Source organism: Anopheles bellator, chromosome 1 (assembly GCF_943735745.2).
Source record: "Anopheles bellator chromosome 1, idAnoBellAS_SP24_06.2, whole genome shotgun sequence".
Classification (NCBI taxonomy): Eukaryota; Metazoa; Arthropoda; class Insecta; order Diptera; family Culicidae; genus Anopheles; species Anopheles bellator.
This window is the reverse complement of record NC_071285.1, coordinates 15,052,582-15,066,732: the sequence shown is the minus strand read 5'-3', so window position 1 is coordinate 15,066,732 and position 14,151 is coordinate 15,052,582. Positions and strand designations below refer to the sequence as shown.

Below are 14,151 nucleotides of genomic sequence, written 5' to 3'. Positions count from 1 at the left end.
ATTAGATTAGTTAATTTGTTTAAATTCGTTATACCAATGAACAATGAACCCTTCCTAGCACCGGCGCGTGGCATGAAACACCCTGTGCCGAAGGTTCATCGAGAGTAAATTTGGTCGTCCATCTGACAGTTGTCATTTCATTTGCATTTGTCATCACAGCTTCGGCATTCTTTCCGCTGGGAATGGTGTCCTTAAAATCAGCCAAAACCTCACTGATTTACTGCTTTCGGTAGGATCGTTTACGGGCGCCAAAGGACTCTATCTACTTACGGTCACTATCTTGCATTACTGCTTCGCAGGAACGACGTAGTCGAAGCCGTGGATACACAAGGTTGCTGAAGGCAACGGAGGCCAAACGGGGGTTACAGCATAACAAACAGCAACGTTCGCACGCCGGCACCGGTGACACAGTTGCACAATGAGCCAACAGTACGTGAGTCCGTTGTCGATCGCCGTAATTTGCTCGTCCAACATGAACCGGTCGATGGAGGCACACGGGTTTCTGGCGAAGAAACGGTTTAAAGTGCGCTCGTTCGGGACGGGCGATAAGGTCAAACTGCCCGGCACGGCAGCGGACAAACCGAACGTGTATGAGTTTGGCACGACGTACGACGACATCTACAACGATCTGGCCACCAAAGACAAACAATAGTATCCTTTTTTGAAAAAGTTTTGTAGTACTTAGTTGGATATTGTTTGGCGATATTGCTCGCCATTTTCCTTAACTACCGTAACTCACCCCTTAGCTATACACAAAACGGCTTGCTGCACATGCTTGACCGCAACCGGCGGATCAAATCGTGTCCGGAAAAGTTTCAGCTCTGTACCGAGCGGTTCGACGTGCTCGTAACGTGCGAGGAACGCGTCTACGACCAGGTGATAGAGTATATGGAATCGAAAACACCAACCTACAACCTGCCGGTGCACGTGATCAACATCGATATTCAGGACAACCACGAGGAGGCAACGGTCGGTGCGTTTCTGATCTGTGATCTCATAACGATGGTAAGTGGGTCGGTAGGGTTCACTTTTTGCTTACGCTGACTATATGTTCAATCCGTGTTCTTCTTTGTCAGATGGCGCAGAGTACGGATCTGGACAATGATATTGATGAGCTGTTGCACGATTTTGAAAACAAATGCCAACGCAGTGTACTCCATTGCGTGTTGTTTTATTAGCGAATTGGATCGGAAAGGCAGCGTCACCTGATTGACCTCTACCGCAAAGAACCTCAACTAAGCCTCCAGCGCCTACGATGACGAACCGTCAAGAAATAGGCAAATACTACTTGCCCACAGATTCAAGTAGAGTGAGCCACTTGTTTGGGTTTATGAGTCTACACAAATTTTATTTTTTTTCTGCTTCTGATATTCGAATGCAAAATGACAGAGACGGTTAAATCAAATCAAAACCCAAGGAATACGTTTGAGAATATAACTTTATTCTTTTTTATGTACATATTACACGATAACAGTTTAGAAAAAACCCTAATGCTGATCCAAGTGAACGTACTTTCGGCGTAGCTTTTCACGCTTCTCGCGTTTCTGGTGTTTCCAGGGCTTTCCTGCAGCGGCAGCCTGGGCCGGTGTCAGCTCCTCCACCAAATTCGACTGCGGGCCCAACGGGCGGATGTGAGGAAAGTTACTGCGTCCCTTGATCAGTCCGGTTTGGGAACGTTCTTTAAAGAACATTTCATCGACATCGCTGCTGGTTTTTTTAATGCTTATCTACGGAAAGAAGAACGTCAATACGGTGCTGCTTATGGGTGATTAAAAACGGAAAGTCTACCTTCATCGCACGTTGCTGCCTAGGGGGAAGCAGTTTAACGTCGATCTCATCCCGCTGGCGTTCGGGAAAGTGGTGAAATTTGTCCTGCTCCATTCCGGGCGGTGCGTGGCAGTAAAGTAGTTTTCCGTTAACGTAATCCTTCAGCACGTAACGTGAACCACGCGACTGATCAGGCTGCCCGTTCGAGGTCATGAATCCTCGGTTGTAGGCAAAAGCCAGTAGAAGATCTTCCGAATGTGGCGGTCGAAGCGGGTCTTCACCTTCGATCGGCTTTGCAATCATGATTCCGTACGTATCCTCGATCACGTGACGTGGAATGAGTGTGCAGAGTAGGTTCACCGGTGGAACATGGTCGCGCATTTGATCGATCGGTAAGATGCCGTTCAGTATCATATCCGCTTTGGTGATACAAAAACTCGGCATCACCAGGCCAGGACAATCGCAGAACATTAGTTCACTGTCGACGTACAGCGTTTGAAAATGCTTCGTCTTACCGGGTGTTGCCGAAACGGACACTTTCTTCTCTAGAAACACCGCATTGATCGTGCTACTCTTGCCCACATTAGGGTATCCGACTAATCCGACCGTCACGACACCTTGCGTAACGCGTTGCGCGCGGTGAATACTCTTGAAGAGAGCGATCAACTCGCTGTTTGAAAGCAACTTTGAGCTATTTTTTGTCCCACACGTATCGTCACTTCCGGCGAGGTCATCAATGTGCTTCTCGAACGTTTCCAGTGTCTTTTCCGCTTTATCGACAGAAAGTTTTAGGTTGTTCAAACGTTCCTTCACTTCTGTTTCCTCTGTTTCATCATCCGATCCATCGCTGGCCTCACGTTCTTCGCTCGTCTCCCGCTTGGCTTCCTCCGCCGCTAGGATGGCCGAGTAGAACGCCACTCGGACACCTTGTTCATCGAAGTACTCTGCCCAACATTTCCGTTGTTCGTCCGTCAGAAAGTCAGACTTGTTGATCAGGATCATGTTCATTTTGTTCGGGTCCAGTTCCTTCACGTACCGCTCTAGATCCTCCGTTCGGAACAGCAACGGATTGCGGGCATCGACAATCTGCACCACAATGTCACTGCGTTCGACCACGCGCCACAGTTGCCGCCAAAAGTCCAAGTTCTTCTCGTACGGCGTCAGCAACATATCGTCGTCTTCCTGTAGCGCAACCAATCCGCGGCGCCACTCGAGAAACGACCCATTTTCGGCCAGATGCAGCTCTTCCGGCGACATCTCCTTCGTCCACTTCGGACGACGAGGTATTTTCAGTAGATCCTTCTTGTCGATCTGCTTCCGAATAATCTCCACCCGTTCGTTCGACGTCAGCAGGCCCACCTTTGACTTCGGGTTCACGTACGAGATGTTAAGCTTTTCGGCCTGAAACTCGGTACCGGCCAGTTCAGCCGTACGCAGGAACTCCTGGAAGGACGATTCCTCCGTAACCGACTGCAGGTTCAGACGGCCCCAGTCGTACCCATCCTGCACTTCCGTCGTGTGGAGCTATCGTGGGACAAGAGACAAGGGTCAGAAAAATATGTTTGCCGTTATGCCGTCATTACTTCTTACCATGCTACCATTGTCGACTGTCTTGCGATTGCCGTGTCCGAAGCGATCCTTGATTAGTGACCGGCCTAACTGGTTTGCCTTCTTTTTGCCCATGTTTTTTGCAGTCTGCTAGAGGGTAAAGAACAACTGTATCGCCCAATCGCCAGAATGCAATCACTTCCTCGGTTCAAACACAGCAATTTGGAATGAAATTATTAAACGGAGCTACATTAAACGAGCACATGGGCCAACAAAATGCGTCTTGTCAGACAGCAGAATGTTTACACCTGGAGGCCGTGTTGCCAAGATGATCAGTACAAATTTGAAAAAAGAAATTGGAGATAAATTAATATTTTGCTTAAATTGGAGTTTAAAAATTCCCTATTTAAGTAGTTTACCTGGACAATGGATGTACTGCTCAAAACCCAATTGAAATCAGTTTGTGATATTTTTGGAATCGCTTGGCATCACTTCTGCACGGAGATGCGCGTTCATTCTGGCAACAGCAGCTGTTTGGAAAAAAACGTGCGCCCGGCAAGGAAACCAGATTGCACATTATTGTGTGCCGCGAAACCAAACCTTTTTGTCCTTTTGGCTGAAACAACACTGTACTAAAATGTGGCCCGAAGTGGAAGCCACCAAAAGTGAAAATCGTCGCGAACTGAAGCTGACCGGTCCGAGCGTCAGCAAGCGCATCACCGAAAATAAGGGCTGCTTGGATGAGGCGCTTTACGGTCTCACGGCCCTTAATTTGCTCGACGTAAACGATACGCCATTGCAAGTGATTTCACCACATGTTGCGAATCTGACTCATATGCAATCGCTGCTTTTGTACCGCAACCGAATCGCTCAGCTTCCGGCGGGGATCGGAACCTTGGGCGAGCTGAAAGTTCTGGACCTCTCCGGCAACAAGCTGTCCACGTTGCCGGATGAGTTTGGACGGTTGCGGACGCTGACTACTCTGAATCTTTCGTTTAATCAGCTGAAAGTGGTCGATTGCAGCAACCTGGAACATCTGAGTGTTTGCAATCTGTCTGGAAACCAGCTGGAAGAGGTTCCGCAGTTTTACGTTGGTGAAGTACATCATCTAACCGATGTGAGCATATGTCTCTTTTTTCAAACAGGAAAGCCATCGTAATGTGTTTGTTTTACTGTAGGTTAATTTGGAGAAAAATAGGATCACAGCACTGCCGGAAGCTCTCACACGGCAGCAGATTTTGAGGGCTCTGAATGTGGCCGAGAACAAGATTGAACAGGTACCAAAGTTCATTACAAAGTGCGTCAAGTTGAAAGGTTGGTAGACGAATGAAAGAGGATGTTTGTGGTTGATGTTGATTTATTTCCCAATTGTCCATCGTTTATTTTGCGTGTCTAGAAATCAACCTAAAGGGGAACCCATTGAAGGACAAACGTTTGCTGAAACTGGTCGACCAGTGCCGCAGCAAGCAGGTACTGGATTACGTGGAGAAAAATGGATACCAAGCGCCGAAAGCGGTCATTCCAAAACCTACAATTGAAACCGCGGCCGAGGCCGAGGTGGACCCGGAACCGGACGTAGTAGAAGAAGCTCAACTCAAAATAATTGTTCGCAAAGTAACTGAAAACACTCCGAAAGTATCGTTCACTGCCGAAGCGCGGGCCAGGCGTCCGTATCTTGCGTTCTGTATCGTACGTGACTTTGTCGTGAGCGATCTGAAAAAGTTTCTGCAGCTACAGAACGCGCTGCACGACGTCGAATGCGAACGGCGTGAAGTGGCGACGATCGCAACACACGATTTGGCCAAAATAAGGGGTAACCTGCGGTACGATGCGGCATCTCCGGAGGATATCCACATTACGCCACTCGGCAGTACCGTCCAGACAAAGGTAACGGCCGCAAAGTATTTCGCCGATCTGTGCCAGCATGCCGAGCAGGTGCGGAAGGACAAGAAGCGGAACACGTACTCGGGCGTGCACAAGTACATCTCGTTGCTCCGATGCCAGGAACAGTTTGCGTACTTGAGCGATGAGGAAAAGGTTATCAGCCTGCCTCCGTTGACCAATTGTGACGAAACGAAAATTTCGGCCACCACACGAGACATGCTGCTCGAAGTAACGAGCAACGCAAGCCACGGACACTGTGTTCGGGTGATGAAAGCCCTGCTTGAACGGATGCTTTTGATGGACGTCGAAGTTGTACCTTCCGGGGTGACGATGACCGCCACCGAGTCTGGTGGTGAAAAGAAAAAGAAATCGAAAGCTTCAAAAGCCACCGATAAGGAGCAGACGGCAAAGGTTCGTTACAATCGGTCGGCATCGCTAACGGTGGAACAGGTTCAGGTCTGCGATAACGATGGAAAACTGCACTCGGTGTTCCCTGGCAAGGGTGACATCACCGACAACGAAACAAAGAATATTGTCGTGTCCATGATGCAGAGAATATCGATTGACGAAATAAGCTCAGCTTAAGAAGTTCCGACTGTTTTACAGGCGTTTACAAAAATCATTTCCTTTCTAACAGTTTCGTTTCCTTAATTCATTATAATACGAACTCGAATAAAGAACACAATTTCAACTAGAAACAGTACGTGCAAATAATATTTCATCTTGAATATTACTGTTTCAAATTGACGCAGCATGTCTATGCCATTTTAAAGACAAAACAACCGTTGTTTTAGATTTCCCGATGCGGGAAACATCCTGTTTCTTCCCCCTCCGACGGGGGCCTTACTGGCAAGTCAGGGGGGCAGGACCGCGATGTATCATCGCCCTTTATTTAGTATTTTACATAGCACATATAGATCTATACTTATACTACGCTCATTGTGTCCAACATAATTAATCGCAATAGAGCCATTTATGGATGAACTATAGGAACACTTTCATGCTAAGAGCTAAGAGAAAAGCTTTGAAAAAACAAAAGCTAAGAGAAGTCTATAGTCTATTTTTAGTTCGCGTAACAGATCGGTCTGCGGGCCTGTGGTTTGTTTACGTTTCCATGCTTTCTTCCACCCTTGATATCCCTTGTTCCCGTTCACCACAATTACAAACAAATAATTAAGGCAAGAAAGGTGATTCGAGTTCTGTCGGTCGATCGTTTTCATTTTCTAGAGTCGTGCTGGTCATACTTTTAATTGGCATTGCTCAGCAGGCCGGGGGGGAATGCTGCTCTCGTACATCTTTTAACGTTGGAGTAGGCGGCGCTATTCTGGACTAGATTCATATTTCGCCTCGTTTTAAAAACCTTCCAATTCTTACAATAAATATATTTAAAGCGCCCATAACGGAACCTGTGGGACCTTGTAGTTAGCACTAGCCACTTCGATGACGGTTGGCCGGTGAGGGAATTTTCGATAATGTCTTTTTGCCTCCGGTGTACCCTGCTTTTTACCTCTTTCTTCTGCATTTACTATAAGTATATTAACGTACCTGTTTTGTTTATTTTTTTCCTGCCTTCATCACGCGTTAGCTCGGCCTCAGCTTTGGTTAGGTTATTGGGAATGCCGGATCCTCCCGGTTTCCCAATTTCGCTCCTTTCTGCATTTCACAAACTCAGCACGAGTCCACCGGTTCGAATCGCGTGTATTTGGCGAAAAAATGGTTTCACCGCACGCTTGCTCGGATCGAGAACCACGTTGATCACCAACACAACACGGCAACAACGAAAGGCAACAAAACAAAGTTGTATCGCGGTAACATCTGGCGCAGTTCTCGCCAGGGATTCCGTGTGCGTCCGGCTACCGAGCGGCGCTCACAGACCGCCACCGTTGTACGCGTAGTCGGCCTTGTTGTGCATCACCAGGCAACCATCGACGAAGTAGAAGCTATCGGAACGGGTCTCGAACGGATGTTGAATCATTTCGTTCACTGTGGCATGCGGTAAACAAAAAAAGATGAATTGTTAGCACAAAAAGGCATCATAGCAAATGGGTTCCCAAGATAGAATGATGATGGCACCGAACAAGAACGCATGCTCTAGCAAGATCGGGCAAAGCGGGAGAATTGTGGCGATAGGTTTCGTGGATTCTTGCCAGCGTGCATTCATGAAGGGCCACACTGCTCCACGCAACACTAGTTGGCGCGCGCAGAAACTTTTGAAGAAACCCTTTCGCACTCACCTAGGTCCGGTGGGATGGCGGGGAACTCGTAGATGTGTTCGCAAGTATTTTTAGAAAAGGGAATGCAGTATCCAAACTCAAAGTCGAACGTTTTCAGTAACCGATCCTTGAAAAAGTGCCGCTCAATCATGCGAAAGTTTTTCACACTCTTGCTGCCAACGGTAAACTCGACCCTGTTGCGTGGTCGTTGGTGCATCGGGAAGAAAGCAAGGGAAAAAAAGAAAATGCTTTTGCCATCAGTGCGAAAATCCGTACGCCCCCGGCAGAACACCTACGTTGCACCGACGGTCTTGAGCTTCAAGAACTGCGGGGTAAATTGGTACCGCACGTAACGTCCTGCGTTCGGTTCGAACGTTTCTTCTACATCCTCGGTTGGGGCCGGATTTTCACCACTCGGTGTCCCCGTCGCATCCCCGGGCGTTGATTCACCACCCACCCCGGCGGCACTGTTGCCGCTTTGCGTAATGTCGCTTACGGATGGTTTCGCTATCTCGAACAGTACAGCTCCCGATTCCAGATCGCGTATCTTGAACCGCGTAAAATCGATCTCGTAGATGTTGGCATCGGGCGTGCAGAGGTAATCGTCCGCGATTTTGTTCAACTGCAACACATATTCCGGCGTGATGATGCTCTTTGCGGTTCCAGTGATCGTCGGAGTGGTGGGCGAGGACTTGGCTGCTTCCTCCGCGCCGCCTCCAGATGCCATTGAACTGAGCTTCTTGCCCACCACACTCATGATTGCGCCTATTCACTTGGTCACTGGGTCACTTGCGTTATGCCAAAGTGCAGACCTACCCTAAAATGCCGCAGGTATGTGGAACCTGTGTTTGCGGAGGTCGTAAAAGAATTGGTTACCCTTTCGCATCAACTGTTCGCTTTCTATCTACGCCTAGCGTTTGTTGCGAACTTGTAATGCAAAGAAAAATGGCACAAATCAAAATAGCAACACCAGATTCTTTTGTTGCTACGAAGCAGTGAAAGAGTTTTACGCGAAAGGGGAACTCTGTTTGCCAGCTGTGGAACCACAACACACATTTGACACATTTCCGTGCCATCACCCGGAGCAGTGCTGCCAACGTTTCGACGATGCTCGACAAATTTCAAACTGCCAATTATTGCAATTATTTTTAGTCTGGTAGAGTTTCCGCATTACGCATATCTTTTTTTGTTTTTTTCGCAAATTAGCACACCGCGGTTTGGCTGTTACAACTCCACACAACCGTTTAATTGTGGTGTTTGTAAATTTTTTATGCTTTCGTGTGAACCCTTCAATACGTCGTCGCCATTGACGCAACCCTGATAATTAACAGCTTTCGCTCTGTCATTGCTTATTGTTTGGGTGCACGCGCGAAAAATTAATCGGCGAGTAGCGAAAATATACTATTTGGCTGCTGTTATTTGCTCGGATTGATAACAAAACCGGTGAGGACCATGTCTGAGCCAAGTTCGAAAGACACCGTCCTTAAGACGGCAATGATTTACGTGTGCGGAGGTATGTTCAAAATGCTGCGTACTATGTGTTCGCATCTTGGTTTTAATGTCCAGTAAATTCGTTTTCCTAGAATGCCACCACGAGAATGAAATGCGTCCGAAGGATCCGATCCGTTGTCGGGAGTGCGGGTACCGCATAATGTACAAGAAGCGCACGAAACGACGTGAGTTGAATCCGGAGACGAAGAATACGGCATCGCCATTCTCTAACTTTTTTCTCGTTACAGTTATCGTGTTTGACGCCCGATAAGCCGACGATGGTGACCGAACTGCTTTGTGTTTTCGGAAATATGAGAAGTTCTATAAAATAAATCAACACTTTTTACCACAATTTGTATATTTCGTGTCTCTTTTGCCTTCGCTTTACGGAATGATACCGATGGCATCTGCGGCTGTAGTCCTTGCCACCCTGTGGGCGGAACGATTTATTGTATTCACATCAAAAGAAGGAAATGAATGAAACCAAACACAATACTTTGCCACAACCTCCCGGTCCGAAACAAAAGAAAAAAAACCCTTAGCTCAGCTCGAACCCGGCACCACTTTGGATTGCGTACAGCAGTTTCTCACGGAGTACGTCTTCCTGCTCGAAGGCCGGCAGTTTCAGCAAGTTCATGCACGTGCTTGCGGAAGGTAGCCGGTCTGTGTCGCCTGCATTCTGTATGCAGAACGGTGGATCGAGATCTTTGAAGCCGAGCAACGGCGGTCTCGAACAGCTCGTCACAAACTTTAAGAGCAATCGACGCTGGATATCGTCGAACTGTTCGACCACCTTCCAGAACAGTTGGATGGCTGGATGTTCAAGTGAAAAGTCACCACCGTAACGTGTGTGCTGCCGCAGATCGTGTACGTCTACTGGAATTTCGGCGCCCGAGATGAGCACCTGCAATTCCTTGTTGCTGAACATGTACAGCCACTCGATAGGCAGCACATTTGCCAATCCCTGCCGGAACGCGACACACTGTGCCCGTATCTGCTGGTTTAACTTGAAGTCCGCCATCAGCTGAATGTACTCGATGCGGTTCGACGAATTAACGATGATATTAGTACCGTTAGGTTTCAGTTCTTCAACCTGCTGGGGGACAAAGTGATATTATAGTAAGTTTTCTTTGCCACACCACCCTTTCCCGTAAACTTGCCTTAGTTACTCCTAACGCATCACAGACGACAGTGAAATCTAAACCTAAATCCGCCACATCGCCGTCGTACGCTTTCAGTGACATCAAATTTCTGTCGATAGAGAGAGAGAGAGAGGGTGCGATGAAATTGATCGTCAAATTGTCTTTTTTCCATTGTCTTAAACGGTACCTATACAACACGGGATCTAGTGAGGCCAGTTGGTGAACGTCCACATCCGAGTGTTTGCCGGCAAGCTTCGAGAGGAAAAACTCGGCCAACGGTAGCTCTACTAGAAGGTTCTCGTACAGCGCCTTCCCCAGTATGCGTCCGATAAAGTAGTAGTGGCGCTGGAAGTCTTCCACGATCGTGCCGACGCTCGGGTTCGGGTAAAGCATGTTATCCTTCGTAATCCTGCAAACGTTGAGTGTGTTAATCACTCGCAATCGGTGTGTAAACCGGTGCATACTCACATAAAAAATCCTCGATGCGGATCGAACGCCACCTTGATCAGTTCGGACAGAAACTCCCGGAAGACACCGCCACCATCAACGCCGGCTTCCCGCAAACCGGCCGAGTTGACCATTTCGATGCGAAACTTTGGTCGCAGATCGGGCTCTGTGGAGCGGAGATAACAAATCAATGGTTTGTACCGCGATCGAGGCCGATCGATATGGGCGTACCATTTGTGGGACTAAGCTTGTCGAACGCATCCTCATACAGGTGCGATCGCCGAACGGTGAGCTGTATCGAAGGCCCCTGTAGAAAGCCTTGTAAATCACCCTGCGTCCGCAGTTTGTCAGCCGCCACTAGCCCTTGAAACACGCCGACTCGTGTGTTGAACGGCACAACGAACGGTATCTCACGTAAGATAGTGATCGAACGGATCTGTTTCGTCGACAGGGGTGGCCCATCTTCGATGTCTTCGCGCGTAAAGTCCCGAATCGGTTGGAACGGCCGTGGACCACGGCGACCCGCTCGCGAAAGGTGCAAATCGGTGGGTTTATCGAGCGGCAGATTAAGGTTTTGGGCCGTCCAGTGTCCTTCGGGGCAAAAGCAGCGCCGTAGATCGCGCGTGTGGATTTGTCGCAGCAACGATACGCACACCTTCAGCAGGTGGGGCCAGATTTGTTTGCTCTGGTCGCGGGTTGTCGCAACTCTTCGTCGGGCTGGCGAATCAGCCGACGAAGGGCCGGGAGTGGAGCTGAGTGACGAGATCATCGTGCGATAGTTTTCATCCAAAAACGAACGCGTCTCTGGGAACGCCAGCTCAACGAGACCGAGCGAAATCTCCTTTAGTGTGGTGCTGAGTGGGATCAGCTCCGCTATACTAAACGGCATGATGCTACTGACCGAACCGGGCAGCACGTTCTCCTGCACGAACTCACCGTCGTGAAGCGAGGCAATCAGTCGACCAAACAGCGCACAGAACGAGGCCAGTATCGGAATGGTACGATCGGAATCTTCTTTTGCTGTAATTTGAAAGAGAAGAGAAGATTATCCATTTGACTATCGTCGAACGAGTCGGCAGCATAGTGGATTCCTTACAGATATTGAGACCCTTGGAAAGGAGCACGATTGGGGAGGAGAAGCGTTGGCTCATAGAATGGGCCGTCAGCGTGTACCAGAGATTGCGAATGATGGCCGGCTTGGAGGCGAGCATGTAGAGCAGCTTGTACTCATACACAGCCATTCGGTTGAACGTCATGAGACTGTGGCAAACTTGGCAGAGGTTTTGCATGGCCTGCGCATCATCTAGCACCGTGTCAATGGTTCCGACCAGGTACGCCACCCGGCGGTTCTCGTTCAGCATACAGATAATCTCCTGCAGTATCGCTGCTTCTATAGATCCGAGCGTCGGTCCATCTACGTCAGATTCCGACTCCGAGTCACTCGAATCGTCCAGTGGACGCGACAGTGAACTGATCGTGTCCCGAGGTAGTTTAGTGATATTGTCCACCATCGAAGCGATCACCTTGAGGTACGCACTGAACAACTCTCTGGTGGCCATTGATGCTGCAAGTACATAGGAAGCGTAAAAGGTAAGCGAAAGAGGTCTGCGACCGCCACGAAGTGGTCCACCTACCGATGTGCCTTTCATCCAGTTTAAGCAACGAATACAGCAACGAACTGCTCAGCAGCAAGCACTCATCCGTCAATTGATCGGTTCGGGGTTTTTTGGCTGTTCCACTTTTCCCCCCCATCGGGGGCTGATCGTCACTGCCAGTCAAATCGATCAGTATCGTGCTACGGTAATCGAGCCGTGCCTGATACTCATCTGCGATGCACTGAATCAGCGTGCGGTACGGAAAGTCGTCGCGTTCGCTGAGTGCCACCAGTAGGTAATACTTCACCGCGCCGGACAGTTCCTGCGACAGGACGTTGAACGTGAACGATTGCAGGATCTGCCGGCTGAGATTGTCAGGTTTATCGGTGCGCGTGACAAGCTCCAGCGGACGGAGCAACATTTCAAAGAGGGCGGCAGCGATCGGCGATCGGTTGATCGCCGCCGTGTCCTCATCGTCGATTGGTGGGAGCTTCTCTTCGAGGAGACGGCGCACGACATGAAAGTAACGGCGCTCTATGAGATAACCGTATACGGCCATCAGGTAGTTTCGGACGAATGGTCGGGCTACTTCCTGGGACGCAATGCGAATGTGCTTCGTCACGTGCACGTCGGAAGAGTAGATCTCCAGCATACGCATCGGTACGGTCTGCAAGAAAGAACACATTAGCAGCGACAGGGCACCGCCGGTCGGCGTTACTGTTGCGGCCTTACGGGTGAGTGATCCGGTAGTAAAATTTGCCCCAAGCAGAGTCCAAGTAGGCGCTTGATGTGAAACGTCCACACGGGTGCATCGCGTGCCACGAGTTTAAACACTTCCGTCGGGTTTTTGATCATATACTGGCAGAGGAATATCTACGATAAAAAGGGGACGAAACTAAGTTCGATTAGCGTCCAGTTAGAGGTTGACTTTGAATCGTATCCCTCACCAAGCGATCGCCATCGGATGTGATGCGTGGTGAGTAGAAAAATATGACACGTTTCGTGAGGTACTCCAGGTCGTGAGCACCGCGGATGTTGCCGATGTTGCGCCGGTACACGTCCACCTTGTCCCGTTCGCGTTGCTTCGTTTGCTGTCGCTGGATAAAGCTCCGAACCGCACACTGTATGACGGTGGCCCCATTCTGCTGGCGGCGCGCCTCTTCGCGCTTCTGGCGCTCGTGCTGTGCTTTCCGGATGATTGTGAGACGGTCGGTTTTAAGTGACGCACCGCCAAGGTTTTGCTGTGGCCGCCGCCGGAATTCCCCGTCAAAGTTAAACATGATTCTCCGATAACGTTCGGCAACACTGATTGCGCGTTGAATTGAATGACCAGATTTTGTAGGTATGATGGACAAAGGACTTTCGTTTCGCAAAGTTTTGTCAGTCTTTGAGCGAAACGGAAAGGAGCAGTTTACGCACAAGCTCCACACCGGGTTCGAAGGGTCCTTTTTCCTTCTCTGTCCTAGATATTCTGCAAAGCGACAAACTGTCCTATAAAGCCACGGTGCAATCAGTGCGTTCTCGGTCGAAAATTAAAGAGTAAATTAATCGAAAGCTAGCTACCGCAAAGCACTTTTTTACGGGGCCAGAGAACAACAAAGTCGCTGTCACTTTTACGTCAGACCACGAATGAATGAATCAGCGCAGGCGAGCGCTCTCTGGTGCACGGTACCGAAAGTAGCATGTTTGAAATTTGATTTTGTTAAAATAAATTGGATCAGTTTTTTATTGCAAACTGATTTAAATTTTTCGCAATATATTGCCCACATTAAAAAATTCAGTGGCAGTATCAAAAGTTCACCGAATTACTAATTTCTCCTCTGAAACATTGACAGGATAATGCAAAGATGTTCGTTTCAAGTTTTATTCCAGAATTTCACATACATTAGTAATTCTTACACTTGTATTTCAATGTGCCGCTCGCTTTCATTTCATTCGTTTCATAATTCACGTGGATTCATATTCTCTTCGTTAACCGATCTGCTTCCGTTGCCCCAAAAGTGTGATGGGCGTTGCTGCTGGTTTTGTTTTACTTTTTTTGATTATATCTCCATGAGCCACTTG

The 14,151-nt window shown here is 48.7% G+C and overlaps 6 protein-coding genes across 7 annotated transcripts; 3 read left to right on the top strand and 3 right to left on the bottom strand.

The window, feature by feature from the left end:
• Positions 1-164: 164 nt before the first annotated feature.
• On the top strand, positions 165-1,458 carry LOC131216446 (RNA polymerase II subunit A C-terminal domain phosphatase SSU72). The gene is made up of 4 exons (XM_058210944.1): positions 165-229; positions 300-651; positions 747-1,005; positions 1,077-1,458. The coding sequence occupies exons 2-4, from the start codon at positions 419-421 to the stop codon at positions 1,176-1,178; spliced, it is 594 nt and encodes a 197-aa protein (XP_058066927.1). The 5' UTR covers positions 165-229; positions 300-418; the 3' UTR covers positions 1,179-1,458.
• LOC131216437 (large subunit GTPase 1 homolog) lies at positions 1,429-3,526 on the bottom strand. Its single transcript, XM_058210933.1, has 3 exons — positions 3,358-3,526; positions 1,789-3,291; positions 1,429-1,727 (listed from the first exon to the last, which is right to left on the bottom strand). Exons 1-3 carry the CDS (start codon positions 3,448-3,450, stop codon positions 1,488-1,490), a joined length of 1,836 nt encoding a protein of 611 aa, XP_058066916.1. The 5' UTR covers positions 3,451-3,526; the 3' UTR covers positions 1,429-1,487.
• Positions 3,527-3,847: 321 nt separating this feature from the next.
• On the top strand, positions 3,848-5,865 carry LOC131216063 (leucine-rich repeat-containing protein 47-like). The gene is made up of 3 exons (XM_058210462.1): positions 3,848-4,432; positions 4,494-4,629; positions 4,712-5,865. The coding sequence occupies exons 1-3, from the start codon at positions 3,953-3,955 to the stop codon at positions 5,782-5,784; spliced, it is 1,689 nt and encodes a 562-aa protein (XP_058066445.1). The 5' UTR covers positions 3,848-3,952; the 3' UTR covers positions 5,785-5,865.
• Positions 5,866-6,030: 165 nt separating this feature from the next.
• On the bottom strand, positions 6,031-8,320 carry LOC131214041 (protein unc-119 homolog). The gene is made up of 3 exons (XM_058208383.1): positions 7,709-8,320; positions 7,434-7,606; positions 6,031-7,182 (listed from the first exon to the last, which is right to left on the bottom strand). The coding sequence occupies exons 1-3, from the start codon at positions 8,167-8,169 to the stop codon at positions 7,067-7,069; spliced, it is 750 nt and encodes a 249-aa protein (XP_058064366.1). The 5' UTR covers positions 8,170-8,320; the 3' UTR covers positions 6,031-7,066.
• Positions 8,321-8,776: 456 nt separating this feature from the next.
• Positions 8,777-9,336, top strand: LOC131208364 (DNA-directed RNA polymerases I, II, and III subunit RPABC4). The gene is made up of 3 exons (XM_058201094.1): positions 8,777-8,925; positions 8,996-9,088; positions 9,152-9,336. The coding sequence occupies exons 1-3, from the start codon at positions 8,865-8,867 to the stop codon at positions 9,172-9,174; spliced, it is 177 nt and encodes a 58-aa protein (XP_058057077.1). The 5' UTR covers positions 8,777-8,864; the 3' UTR covers positions 9,175-9,336.
• On the bottom strand, positions 9,250-13,367 carry LOC131208352 (ubiquitin-protein ligase E3C). 2 transcript variants are annotated; one of them, XM_058201083.1, is made up of 9 exons: positions 13,035-13,367; positions 12,820-12,960; positions 12,105-12,754; positions 11,589-12,040; positions 10,724-11,512; positions 10,514-10,658; positions 10,233-10,454; positions 10,064-10,154; positions 9,250-9,996 (listed from the first exon to the last, which is right to left on the bottom strand). In XM_058201083.1, exons 1-9 carry the CDS (start codon positions 13,365-13,367, stop codon positions 9,442-9,444), a joined length of 3,378 nt encoding a protein of 1,125 aa, XP_058057066.1. In that variant the 3' UTR covers positions 9,250-9,441. The 2 variants fall into 2 exon arrangements, with proteins under 2 accessions (XP_058057066.1, XP_058057055.1); XM_058201072.1 differs by having other exon boundaries at positions 11,589-12,056; positions 12,127-12,754.
• Between the last annotated feature and the right edge of the window lie 784 nt (positions 13,368-14,151).

What these genes read in the sequence shown, in the direction of transcription:
- LOC131216446 (XM_058210944.1), top strand. Translation starts at nt 419, where the DNA reads ATGAGCCAACAGTACGTGAGTCCGTTGTCGATCGCCGTAATTTGCTCG. An exon ending in GCCACCAAAGACAAACAATA is followed by an intron (nt 652 to 746) that starts GTATCCTTTTTT and finishes CTCACCCCTTAG; the next exon opens with CTATACACAAAACGGCTTGC. An exon ending in TCTGTGATCTCATAACGATG is followed by an intron (nt 1,006 to 1,076) that starts GTAAGTGGGTCG and finishes CTTCTTTGTCAG; the next exon opens with ATGGCGCAGAGTACGGATCT.
- LOC131208364 (XM_058201094.1), top strand. Translation starts at nt 8,865, where the DNA reads ATGTCTGAGCCAAGTTCGAAAGACACCGTCCTTAAGACGGCAATGATT. An exon ending in AATGATTTACGTGTGCGGAG is followed by an intron (nt 8,926 to 8,995) that starts GTATGTTCAAAA and finishes TCGTTTTCCTAG; the next exon opens with AATGCCACCACGAGAATGAA. An exon ending in CAAGAAGCGCACGAAACGAC is followed by an intron (nt 9,089 to 9,151) that starts GTGAGTTGAATC and finishes TTCTCGTTACAG; the next exon opens with TTATCGTGTTTGACGCCCGA.
- LOC131208352 (XM_058201083.1), bottom strand. Translation starts at nt 13,367, where the DNA reads ATGTTTAACTTTGACGGGGAATTCCGGCGGCGGCCACAGCAAAACCTT. An exon ending in TACTACCGGATCACTCACCC is followed by an intron (nt 12,755 to 12,819) that starts GTAAGGCCGCAA and finishes TCTTTCTTGCAG; the next exon opens with ACCGTACCGATGCGTATGCT. An exon ending in CCGCATCGAGGATTTTTTAT is followed by an intron (nt 10,455 to 10,513) that starts GTGAGTATGCAC and finishes CAACGTTTGCAG; the next exon opens with GATTACGAAGGATAACATGC.
- LOC131214041 (XM_058208383.1), bottom strand. Translation starts at nt 8,169, where the DNA reads ATGAGTGTGGTGGGCAAGAAGCTCAGTTCAATGGCATCTGGAGGCGGC. An exon ending in CTCAAGACCGTCGGTGCAAC is followed by an intron (nt 7,607 to 7,708) that starts GTAGGTGTTCTG and finishes ACCACGCAACAG; the next exon opens with GGTCGAGTTTACCGTTGGCA. An exon ending in CGCCATCCCACCGGACCTAG is followed by an intron (nt 7,183 to 7,433) that starts GTGAGTGCGAAA and finishes CGCATGCCACAG; the next exon opens with TGAACGAAATGATTCAACAT.
- LOC131216437 (XM_058210933.1), bottom strand. Translation starts at nt 3,450, where the DNA reads ATGGGCAAAAAGAAGGCAAACCAGTTAGGCCGGTCACTAATCAAGGAT. An exon ending in CAGTCGACAATGGTAGCATG is followed by an intron (nt 3,292 to 3,357) that starts GTAAGAAGTAAT and finishes GTCCCACGATAG; the next exon opens with CTCCACACGACGGAAGTGCA. An exon ending in GGCAGCAACGTGCGATGAAG is followed by an intron (nt 1,728 to 1,788) that starts GTAGACTTTCCG and finishes TTCTTTCCGTAG; the next exon opens with ATAAGCATTAAAAAAACCAG.
- LOC131216063 (XM_058210462.1), top strand. Translation starts at nt 3,953, where the DNA reads ATGTGGCCCGAAGTGGAAGCCACCAAAAGTGAAAATCGTCGCGAACTG. An exon ending in AAGTACATCATCTAACCGAT is followed by an intron (nt 4,433 to 4,493) that starts GTGAGCATATGT and finishes GTTTTACTGTAG; the next exon opens with GTTAATTTGGAGAAAAATAG. An exon ending in AAAGTGCGTCAAGTTGAAAG is followed by an intron (nt 4,630 to 4,711) that starts GTTGGTAGACGA and finishes TTGCGTGTCTAG; the next exon opens with AAATCAACCTAAAGGGGAAC.